The 12,835-nt window shown below is 37.2% G+C and overlaps 1 protein-coding gene across 1 annotated transcript; it reads left to right on the top strand.

The window, feature by feature from the left end:
- Positions 1-8,341: 8,341 nt before the first annotated feature.
- On the top strand, positions 8,342-12,206 carry LOC143537642 (putative inactive receptor kinase At4g23740). Its single transcript, XM_077031365.1, has 2 exons — positions 8,342-10,217; positions 11,451-12,206. Exons 1-2 carry the CDS (start codon positions 8,993-8,995, stop codon positions 12,059-12,061), a joined length of 1,836 nt encoding a protein of 611 aa, XP_076887480.1. The 5' UTR covers positions 8,342-8,992; the 3' UTR covers positions 12,062-12,206.
- Positions 12,207-12,835: the final 629 nt, after the last annotated feature.

Here is a 12,835-nt window from a genome sequence, read left to right as displayed (position 1 = left end):
ACAATGATATAATTTATAATTTTATATTGACACAAACATGTGTACCTTAATAATTGAAAAGATAGAATTCCATTACTAAAAGGAGAGTGGTTGAGAGCCAAATTGGACGGCTTGAGGCTTGAGCTGTCTTCTTACTAGGGCCATCCTTTCGAATGGCCACCAATACCGTTCGTGTGAAATAAAAACTCTACTATCATAGTTTATAATAAAACTTCAAAATAAATAAAATTCATGTTAATATTAGTTAGTTAATTCAAAACAGTAATAGGGGTATTTATATTTTCATAGAATTATTAGTGGCGTGTTTGAGTAAGCATGATTAAATTCATGTTTTATCTATGGATATCTTAAAAACGTAGGCCGTGTGAAAGTGCCTTGGTGTATATATTGGTTTGACTTAAGGGTTGTTTGTCAACCTTGTGCTGAGTCACTATAGGGTTTGACCGATTAAGAGAAACCATTTGAATCGGTTAGCATGTTTCTAAAACTTACCCATTAAAAAGCTCGATGAACCAAACACACTCTACTCCTGACCGATTCAAATGTAGTCTTTTAATGGAATTATTACAAGGCTACCAAACATCGTCATCCTTATATATATATAGGTATTGGATCATTTCAGAAGTTTTTTTACAACGAGAATACACACACATATATATATATGTGGTAGGTTCTTACAAGCCGATTTGAGCCTCTTTGGAGCTTTGTATGATTGTTACCTAGGTGAAAGTTTCAATTTTAATTCTCTTGGTGCTATAACAGTGTTAGAGTGTGTGTATGAATAACAGTTGACTTTTGAGTTTTGAAATTAGTTGACTAAAGAATGAATACCATGTTATATATAGACAAAGAAAAAAGCTTATTTAAAATTATTAAGTATTATTAGTCAATTTTTTGCATGTTTATCCAAACATTTACGACTAAAGATCTTAAAAAGAAACAAGTGGACTTAAGACATCAATCATATAATATTTTGCATGATCTCACCATTACTTGGGGTGCATATGTGAAAGTGCGAAACAAAAACATTTAATAAACTTCTTCTCCAACGTTTGTTTATCGCTATAATAACATATTTTTCACATGTACTTTTATCATAGTAGTGATGATGTAATAAACATACATCTTTGGTCATCTTACTTTCAATTTAAGTGCACTACAAGGCATCATCATTGAACATGACTCCATTTCCATGACCTTTGTCCAACTTTACATCATAAGAGATTCACAAGTGGTTCACTTGTCGGTCCCTTGATCTCCGAATGGCTTCGTTGTATCCGTTAACTTTAGTATCCCCACACTTCAAACTGAGGATGCACGTCTTAGTAGTCAAGAGAACATAATCACATATGTTCTGGAATTGATTCTTCGGTTCATCCACATGCAAGAGATACCAACTTTGATCAATAGATGGCCAACAAAAGCGATAAAACGCTATAGATTTTCTAACTCACATGCAGATGTGAAAAATCAATTGTCGAGGTCGCTAAAAATAAGAGTATAAAGGCCTTTGACAACAAATGCCATTATAAGTTTAAGGGGATTGGGTTGGAACCAAAGATCCGTTATATTTAGAGCTAAGACATGTTGTTTCATGTTAAACGAGTGAAACATGACATGAGATGTTTAACTAAACGTGTCATTTTCTTACACACTAATACAAACATGATTAATAAGCGAGTTACATGACATGACACATTTTAGCTCGATTAAAAGTAGAGTCCATTAAATAGTTTTTATTCTGTCATTCACATGCCTAGTTGTCTACCTATTATGACACCTATTTTATACTCAGGATCCAAGCAACCTTAGGCTGAGGGGTGTGGGGCTTCAGCGGGGGCGCTAGAGCCCCTCCGCTCGCGCCCCCAGGCGCTAGCACCACACCCCCGGGGCGCGAGAGGGGCGCGAGCACGGAATTCAAAGCAGGCGCAAGCCCCTTAGCGGGACCAATATGGCGTAAAGGGACATTGGGAGACGTGAAAGAGCCGTTGGGACATGAGAAATGAGCCGTTGGGCTCTTTAATTTAATAAAAAAAAATGTGTTGGAGCCCCTGCTGGAGCCCCTCCACACCAGGGCCAGGGGCTCCAGCGGGGGCTCCAACACCCCCCTTATCTAGTTTCTCTCTCTGCCACACGTCATAATATTATTGGCTGGAGCCCCCACTCGCGCCCCCATTAGAGCCCCCCACACCCCTCAGCCTTAGTGAGTTATGGATGGCACCATCATTGAATGGACGGAGGTCCTAAAATGTTAAATGTTGTTATGAGGTTACTTCATAATTGCGTCTTATAATTTATAGTAAACTACATGGGTGGTTATGAGTGGTTATTATAGCATATATAAGACCACCCGTAATGGTAACGTTGCCACCAACGTTGTAGACTAAAACGCGGGGGGGGGGGGGGGGGGCGAGTTGTTTTTGGTTGCATTTTATACAAAACGCGCATAGTGGCACACATATAAAAAAAATAGCCGTTGGGGTGGGTGGGTCTTGGAGCCGTTGGGAATTTTTTTTTAAAAAAAAAAATTTATATTAATTATATTTATACTATATAAACAAACCAAACTCATTTTTTAACGCACTCTTTCCACTTCTATACCAATTTATATCTTTTACACAAATATTTCTACCAAAATGTTTCCAAATAACAACCAAAATATTCTCGGTTTCGGTCAATATGCCCGTCAAGGGGCCGCTTCGTCGTCAGCAACAGGTTCGAATCCCGAATTGGAAAGCCAATTCCAGTTAATGAACTCTCGACTCCAAGATTTACACGAACGTGGAACCCAACGACTTCAAGTAAATTTGGACGCCGTCGACCTACTTCGAAGGAATGAGATGGACAAAGACATCGAGGTTTTATCAAACGAGCTATCCGAAGACGACCCGATAGTCCAATCTCTAAAAGCCACTCGACGAGCGAAAATTTTAGAAAAATATAAATGAGTTTTAGTTTTATTAGTATTATTTATGTTTTTTTTTTAATTTGATGTATTTTTTTTTAATTTAGTTTAATGTATTTTTCATTTGGAAGTTTAATGTAATTTTTAATTTTATGTTAATTTATTTAAATGATTTAGTATTTAAACAAACAAATAAAATTAATAATGACTGGGCGTCACGTGGCGCATAATGCCTAGGGGACAGCCTGTTTTTGTAAAAAACCATAACTCTGACTAGACGCCACGTGACGCATAATATCTGATAGTGGAGCTTTATGACTACACATGGACTTGTTAGTGTCATAGCCCACTAACATCTATTGTATCATCTATGCACTCATGTTCTTCATGTCCTTTGATTTGTCATGATTACAACACTCGACCCAATCTATGACAATGATTTTTTTTTCCAACCAAGTCGTCATTGTTATAAGTACTCGTCATAGTCAATTGCGATTGTTTCACAAAGGGTAAATTTGTCAAAAGTAGATTCACTGGGTAAAACCTTAGCCATCATTGTTATGTTAACCATATCAAAACTTATATAACATCCTGCTTTGTTTGACAATTGACTCACGATTGCTCACGAACCAACACACATATTTTAAGTTTCTTATAATAATAAACATTTATGTCGTTACATATTAATCTTATTGGCGTTTACAATGGATAAAAGATTTAAAAGTTGCACACAAATTTACAAAAACACTCTTACATTTTAAACTTTGCATCATGTCGTTTACAAAACCAATAGCGATTTTATTAACCTTTTATTTTTATATTTATTTATACTTTTAAGATATATAATAATAAAAATAATCAATAATAATCTAGTATTGTTTACTAGATTTAACTTGTAAAATAATAATCTAGTATTGTTTACTAGATTATTTTTATGATTTAACTTGTAAAATGGTATTTCCACTAAAATAGTTCAAAAACAAAGTGATCTAAATAAAAACCATTACAATCAGATATATAAGACCGTCCCAGGCTCTCACGTGATAGGTCTGGGACGGTCTGGCGTGAGCCGGTTAGCGTGTCCGGAACAACACGTTTTGGAACAATAATCTAACATTGGGCGTCCCCGTTGGTGGGGCTGAGAGACAATAGCTTCGTATCGGGACAGGCAGTTTTGAGAGCGGAATCTAGGAAGGTTGCTAAGCATGAGAATCAGCACGTGTTCATTCCATTTGCCTTCGACACTTTTGGATCCCTAGCTCCCGAGGCGGTTCGCTTCTTGGAGCGGGTGCAGAAGGTGGTCCACAGTGACTCGCAGAGCCCGAGGAACCAAGGATTTATATTTAGTAGAATAGGCTTTGCGATTCAAAAGGGGATAGCGGCGCAGCTTGTTGCTCGCTTACCCATTATCCATATGTAGCTCGGTTTGTATTATATATAAAAGGATTATGGCTTAAAATCTAACATTTGTTGTTTAGAAAAGGGAAATTTCATGTATCTCTAAACTTTTAAATAACATATTTATCAGAAATCACAAGTATTCAATACACATATACAATACATTTAAACATGATTTAAGGAAATATTATGTTTACAAGTTTAGAAGGACTATATGTGTCACACCCCTATATAAGGCCTAGAAGTGCGACCCATAAGTTGGTATCGTGTTTGTAAATAAATCAGAGTTGCATTTATTTGCGGAAGACTTATAAAACTTCAAAGATCAAAAGTATAATTTATATTTACATTCAAAAGACGGGATTATGAACACCCGTTTAAGTTAACAAAAGATTATATGTTTATAAATACAAATCATCATGTTAAGATTACAAAAGAAATCTGAGCCATCGGTTTATATACAAAGCACTTCGATATTCCAAGTGCTAAACTTGTTCACCTGCAAAATGAAAGAAAATACGTCAGCAACGAATGCTGGTGAACACGCTGACGCAAAAACATTTCTTTTACTTAATTACCCCTCGAGGCTACGCCTGCCTCGGCCCAACGTGGCTTAGGAATAACCAAGTCAAATAACACATTATAAATACGAGCATCTACGCAAGGTCACCTCAGCAAACACCGCAGCGTCCGACTTAGTTAAGTACCCGTAAATATACACAACGGTCATACTCCCTGCAGGAGAGCATCCTACGACCAAGGGTGGTGCGATCATGCCCATACATCGCATAGTACCACCTATGTAAGGATCCAGACATACGTATACCACAGCCTGAGGGCTAGGTTTATACCCTTATTCATAATGGTTTTAGGAACACCAAGTTCCTTGTAAACAATTTCTTAAAGCAAGTTGACCCATTTTAAAATAAGTAAAAGTTTGGGGGCGTATTCACCTTGTCTCTTTAGGATCGGCTTCACTCACCGTCCAAGGGTCTTTCCCTTTTCTTTATCCCACACCTATAGTACGAGTATAAATATTTGTTAGTCGGATACACGATCCGGCTTAAGACTTTTAGTCTTATATCTCAATCCTCGATTGAACCTTTAGTTCAATTCTTTATTTACTTAAAAACTTCCAGTTTAAAAGTAAATTATAAACCTTTAGTTTATATTGAAAACCCGACGTTTCTTCTTCTCCAAGAAACGTAATCTTTTCTTTTATTATTTAAGAATACTCTTTATTCATTAAATAATATTTTCATAACAAAGAATATAATCATATATACTTACACACATATATATGTTATCACAATCTTCAATATCGTTATTTTATTCTTTTCTTTGTTATGTTTTCTTTTATCGAGGCATCGAGTGTAACCTCGACTTAAGGCTTAAGCCTTGAATATAATATTGAATTATATTGAATTCGATATTACGCCTAACCTTAAGTGGCGTAAAGAAACTCTAGAGACTCGAGCAGCACTCCAACGCCGCTTTACTTTGGTCGTCACGCTAATCGAAATATGCCAAATCTTCAATACTCGTGGGTACGTACTTCGAGAACAAACGCCATTCTTGGTTAAATGTGGGTGGAGGGTGGCACGCACTTCGAGGAAACGTTACACACAAACAAGGATCGGGGCACGCTTATCGAGGTATTATGGCACGCTTATCGAGGTAAGGCTAGAGAGAGGATAGTGAGAGGTTAAAGCTGACTTGGTGTGCAGATTTGAAATGTCCATGGTCGCTATTTATAGGCGATTTTTGGAACCCTATCGCGATACGCGATGGGTCCCTGGGCTGACCTATCGCGTACCGCGATATAGGTCAGATGACGCGGCGGGTAGGTCTGCAACGTGTCGACACGTGGCAGGCACCGCTCCACGTGGCGGACGTGTTGCCACGTGGTGACACGTGGCGACAACCGGTGCCACCGTGTGCCACGTGGCACACGTGTCACAAATTGTCAGATGCCCCATCGCGGTACGCGATGGGTTCTCTTCTGACTCATCGCGTAGCGCGATGGGTCAGGAAATCAGATTTTTCATTTTTAACCCTCCAGTTTGTATTTTGGCAATTTCCGTCCCTAAACTTTGAAAAGTTGACATTTTTTATCCGAATTTTACGTGATGTTACAATATGATATTACCTATTTATGAAATTTATAAATTAAGTTGTCATTTTATTTTATTCCATATTTAGAATATTCTATATTTAGAGAAGAAGATCTATATAAGATAAATAAATATTGATGTTTTTTTAAACTTATTTTCACCTAGTATATTTTTGCTGTCCTAGAGGACATTCTTGAGTCTCCCCCAAACATTAAGGCTGAGGGGTGTGGGGCTTCAACGGGGGCGCTAGAGCCCCTCCGCTCGCGCCCCCAGGCGCTAACACCACACCACCGGGGCGCTAACGAGAAAAACCATGCAGGCGTGAGCCTGTTAGCGGGAGAAGAGAGAGAAAAGCTTGTCTTGGTTTTAGAAAAAGAGCCGTTGGGCTCTTATTAAATTAAAAAAAAAAAATTTTTCCTATATAATACCTCATTTCACCCATTTTTATACCACAACTTCAAACCTTCACCCAAAATCAATTCATCTTCTCAACTTTTTTTAAAAAAAATGGCTGGAAATTGGTACCCAAACCTTGATTCAGATTATATTGACGACGATTTATGGTCGTCACCGCACCAACCGATGTTTTATTCGGAGCCGCAAGAATCATCCGGCTTTCAACCATCCAACACACAACCGTCTCCTAACTTTGTTGTTCCGGAGACACAAGAATCACACGGTGAAGCTACGGGACCAAAAAGACGCGTCCACCGGAAAAAACAACTTGCAACGGACGGGTCGGGACCGGCTTCGACTCCGAGGACGAAACGGAAAGCCACTCCGTGGTCATCGGATGAGAATGAAGCCTTGTGTCGGGCTTGGATAGTCATTTCTGACGATCGGCGTTGCGGTAATTGTTTTAACGTTTTTAAAAATGATTTTTAATAAAAAAGTTAAATAAAAAAGTTAAATGGAAATCTAATTTATTTATTCATTTTGCAGCCGACTACCAAAAGAGCAAGATTTTTTGGACAAAGGTTAAGGAGACGTTCTACATGCTCGTTGGGAGTACAGAGCGGAACGCCGATATGATTTTGGGTCGGTGGTCCGAAATCAGAAAATTTGTCGGCTTGTTTACTAATCTTTCCAACAGGAACAGCGGTCGTATGAGACCAAGTGGCAGTGATGATTTGGCGGTTTACAATTTCACGGTCGAAGAGTGGAAGCAGGAGTGTTTGCGGAGGTATGGGATGGTGAAAACGTGGGACGATTTAAAGTTGTGGGATAGGTTGAAAAGGTGTTCCAAGTGGGTTGAGCTGGTGGCGCCGGACGTTGATGCGGAAGTAAGGGCCGAAACGGACTAAAACTAGTTCGTCTGGAGTGTATAGCACTTCAACCGGGTCGGATTGCCGCGTTGGATTCGACCTAAACATTGCGGAGGAGGAAACGTCTTCACCGCCGAGGAGGCGGCCATTGGGAAGGGACGCCAAGGGGAAAAAACCGGCTGAGGGGGAAGCCGTAAACATCGCCAATCTTGTTGAATCCCTCAATAAATTCAACAAAACCATGGAGGTGGTCTCTTATGAAAAAAAGGAAAAAAGTCGAATGAGAGATTTGGACTTTCTTACTAGAGACTTCAGTAACCTAAATCCGGTCGATCAAATGCTAATGGAAAAGCAAAAGGAACGTATCCGAAAGAGGTTGATCGAAGAAGACCAAGCCGAAGAATAAGAATAATGTTTTTTTTAGTACTTTAATTTTTATTTTATTTTTAGATATTAATGTGTTTTTTTTATTAATTTGTGTTTTTTTAATAATTTATGAGTTTTTTTAATAATACGTTGTTTGAATATATTTATAAAAAAATAAAAAAAAAATTCGCTGGAGCCCCTGCTGAAGCCCCTCCACACCAAGGCCAGGGGATCTAACACCCCCATTATCCAGTTTCTCTCTCTGTCACACGTCATAAAACAGACAAACAAACAACAAATAATAAATAACAAAAACAAAAAGTAAAAGCTCTGTTTTTTGTGCTGCAACTTCTAAACCCATTTACTTTAAATTAAAAATCACTGCATCCCTTTTGACTAATCTCTCACCACTCCCAATTCAAACCCTTGTTTTAAACCCTGTCTTCTCACAAACACCCTCACTTTCTTTCAAGCTTTCCTAAACTTATTTTGAAAAAAAGTTAACATTTTTTAGCTTCTTTTCTTTCTGGGTTTGATTTAAATCACAATTTTTCAAGGTTTTATGATATGGGCCTTTGTTTTTAAGCTGTATTTGTGAATCTTTAAGTGTAATTTGTAACTTCTGCTGAAAAAAATCAAAACTTGATTGAAAAAATTGGAAATTTTCAAGATTTTCTTGATGGGTTTGATTTGAATCACTAAAAATTTAATTTTTATTATATGGGTCTTTGTTTTTAAGCTGTATTTATGAATCTTGAAGTGTAATTTGTAACTTCTGCTGAAAAAAATTGGAAAAATTCAAGATTTTCTTGATGGGTTTGATTTAAATCACTAAAATTTTTTAATTTTTATTATATGGGTCTTTGTTTTTAAGCTGTATTTGTGAATCTTGAAGTGTAATTTGCAACTTCAGTTAAAAAAAATCAAAACTTGATTATAAAAAAATGATGATTTTCAAGATTTTCTTGATGGGTTTACTCTGGATTGGAGTAAAAGCTGCTGTTGTTGAAGATGACAAAAGAGCATTATTGGATTTAATGAACAATCTTGCACACTCCAGGTCTCTAAACTGGGATTCCAACTCAACCTCTGTGTGTAATCACTGGACTGGTGTCACGTGCAGTGAAGATGGGTCACGTGTCACTGCTCTCCGGCTTCCCGGAGTTGGTTTTCACGGCCATATTCCGGCCAACACCATTAGCAGACTCTCAGCTTTACAGATCTTGAGCCTAAGATCCAATGGTATTACTGGTCCATTTCCTGCTGATTTTATTAACCTCAAGAACTTGTCTTTGTTATACCTTCAGTTTAACAAGTTTTCTGGGCCATTACCTTTTGATTTCACTGTTTGGAAGAATTTAACAATTATTAATCTTTCAAACAATATGTTTAATGGGTCAATCCCAGATTCAGTTTCAAAGCTATCACATCTTTCTGCTTTGAATCTTGCTAATAACTCACTTGTTGGTCAAATTCCTGACTTGGGTATGCATTATCTTGAAAGTCTTGATCTTTCTTATAATCATCTCACTGGGGTGGTCCCTAAGTCACTTCACAAGTTTCCAAAATCAGTGTTTGAAGGTAACAATGTGTCTATGATGTATTCATCTGATGAAGTCCCTATTGTTATGCCACCTCGTAAGCCGAATCAAAACCGAAAAGATGGTAAAAAGTTGAGTGAGAAAGCACTTTTGGCTATAATTGTAGCGGTTTCGGCGGTTGGGTTGATTGGGATTATTTTTGTTTGGATGGTTTGTTGTTTGAAAAGGAATGATAGAGATGGGATTTCTTCAAAGCTTGAGAAAGGTGGAATGTCGCCCGAAAAGGCGATTTCGAGAACGCAAGATGCGAATAACCGATTGGTTTTCTTTGAGGGGTGTAATTATGCATTTGATTTGGAGGATTTGTTAAGGGCTTCTGCTGAGGTTTTGGGGAAGGGTACTTTTGGAATGTCGTATAAGGCGATTCTTGAAGACGGGACTTCGGTCGTGGTGAAAAGGTTGAAAGATTTGAGTGTCGGGAAACGGGAATTCGAGCAGCAAATGGGAATTGTTGGGAATATTAAGCACGAGAATATGATCGAGTTGAGGGCTTATTATTACTCGAAAGACGAGAAGCTAACGGTCTGCGAGTATTATAGTCAAGGGAGTGTTGCTACTATGTTACACGGTACGTTCTTGATCTGTTTAACTTATTTAATTATGTTCTTGTTTTAGTTTTAGTTATAATATTATCATTGCATTTTAGTGCTTCAACAGTAGTGATATTAATTCTTGAAAGGGGTAAACTTGTCATTATAAAACTATTTATTGAGATTGATTATCTTACTCTAATCCTTCAAATCAAAGTCCCTTAAATGGTAGTTAAAGTAGTGATCTTGATTCTTGATCTTATTTCTTTTAAGGTTTAAGAACAAATAATGGTAACAAGTAACAAGAATCCAAGTTAGTTAGGCATTCTTGAAAGTTTATGATTCATATATTCACACAAACTTTCTTCGGTTAGTGGGCCGGATCTTCATGTCACTATAGTGAAATGCATGCCAACCACACAACATGGATGAACCTAAAATGAACTTATAGTGTTTGTATTTTACTGCATTAGGTTCAAGGATAGGAAGAAATAGTGGCAAAGTGAGTTCAAATTAGATTTCTTTAAGTTTTTGGCTTTGTTCATTTGGTGTAATATGTCGGTCATCATCTTATCTAAATGTTGATGGACCCACGAACCGAAGGTGAAGGGACCGGCATTGTCCAATCATATAATACCAATGAACCTGAAAACCAGTTGGGTTCATACATTTTGTACATGTGTGTATGGCTACAACAGGATCATGCCAAGAATGTCTTGAAACCGAAAGGTTCAAGATCAAGCCTCTTAAGTCATATATTATTAAAAACAATCCATTTTAAATATATATTATAGGGGAGGGATTTATGCATACACTAAATATTGCGAGAACACGCAGATCAAATGCAACATTCTTATTTTCAATCTTACAAATATTTAAAAGTAATTTTAGAAATTTGATGGTTATTTATCTCCCTTGAAATTAATAGAAAAATTGAACATATGTATGTATACACGTATGTATATATGCACATAATTATATGCATATGTATGCATGTTTGATATAGTTGGATTATTGAATTACACATGAAAGAGAAATAAGTTAGTGATTAATATAAGAATCAATCCATGTGGGATAAGGGAATCTTTACTAGAAAAATTTTGGTCCATTTGTTGTTTGCATTTGTCTTGTATTCATCATTGTCACCTTTTATAATCCAAATTTACTTTAATGCCCCACAAAAGTCAAATGCTGAATAGTTTTTGCCTTCACATTATTATGTTATTACTTATAAACTTCTAATTATTGGTAACTATTATTGTACATTACAGGTAACCGAGGCGAAGACGGGGTCACGTTGACCTGGGAAACCCGTCTTCAAATAGCCGTCGGTGCAGCCCGAGGCTTAGCTCGGGTCCACACCGAGCCGGGCGCAAAACTCGTTCATGGAAACATCAAATCATCAAACGTTTTCCTAAACTCCCAAAACTACGGGTGCATCTCAGATATCGGGTTGTCAACCATCATGTCACAAATCGCCACCCCGATCGCCCGGGCCGTAGGGTACCGGGCCCCAGAGATAACTGACACCCGGAAAGCCACTCAGCCGTCAGATGTCTATAGCTTTGGTGTGTTATTACTCGAGCTGTTGACCGGTAAGTCACCGGTCCACACCACGAGTGGTGACGAGGTAATCCATTTGGTTAGGTGGGTCCACTCGGTGGTGCGGGAAGAGTGGACCGGGGAGGTTTTTGATGTGGAATTACTAAAATACCCCAACATTGAGGAGGAGATGGTGGAGATGTTGCAGATTGGGATGTCGTGTGTCGCGAGGGTACCTGATCAACGACCAAAAATGACTGAGGTTGTTAGAATGTTGGAAGATGTTAGACGGAACAAGGGACGACCGGAGATTTTTGAGACAGAGTCATCAGGTAATTAAGGGTCTGGCTGTTGGTGTTTCATTAACTTGATGAAATGGATTTATGGTATACTTTCATGGCATTATTTTGTGTTGTATGACTTGTATCCTAAGTTTCTAATTTATTAACTTTGTATGCAAGATTTAGTTTCAATCTGAATTGAGTTTCTACTTCTTTTTGTTTGGTCTGCTTGTTTAATTAAGTTAAAAAAGTTGTAATGGTTATATTTCTTTAATGAGATTATTGATATCAATTATTAGTTTATAATTTAATCTTGTTTTTTTTGTTGTTGCATTGTTTGAAATGAATGATTCTATATTAAGTCTGTATTACTTCACTAGCTTTTGAACCCGTGTGTATTACTTCACTAGCTTTTGAACCCGTGTATTACATGGGATTTGTCAAATAATAAAAATAAATAAATTATGTTATTTAAAAAAAATAAACAAAATGAAAGGTAAAAATAAATTAAATAAATCAGGTATGATGTTTTAATTGTGATTCTTAAAATACTTCTCATGATTGATATTACGTGTAGCTTAACATATCATATAATAAATCTAAAAGATGCATTGATGATGATAAACCGAGTTTCTTTAAATGCAAGGTCCTCTACAAGCCTTTGAGACTATATTAGTTTTTATTGAAGTTGTTTTGAAATGAACCAAAATTCATCATTTTTTTAAAATGACCCATACGTATTCGATGATTGCCTCATGTCAAATCAGAACGAAACATGTGATACAATTGTAGTTTGAAATGCGACAAACACAATTTGGTAATAGGATTGCATG

Source organism: Bidens hawaiensis, unplaced genomic scaffold (genome assembly GCF_021521415.1).
Source record: "Bidens hawaiensis isolate Kalapana, Puna unplaced genomic scaffold, B.hawaiensis_p1.1 tig00011271_1, whole genome shotgun sequence".
Taxonomy (NCBI): Eukaryota; Viridiplantae; Streptophyta; class Magnoliopsida; order Asterales; family Asteraceae; genus Bidens; species Bidens hawaiensis.
The sequence above is the reverse complement of the archived record's forward strand: the minus strand, read 5'-3'. Positions and strand labels throughout refer to the sequence as shown.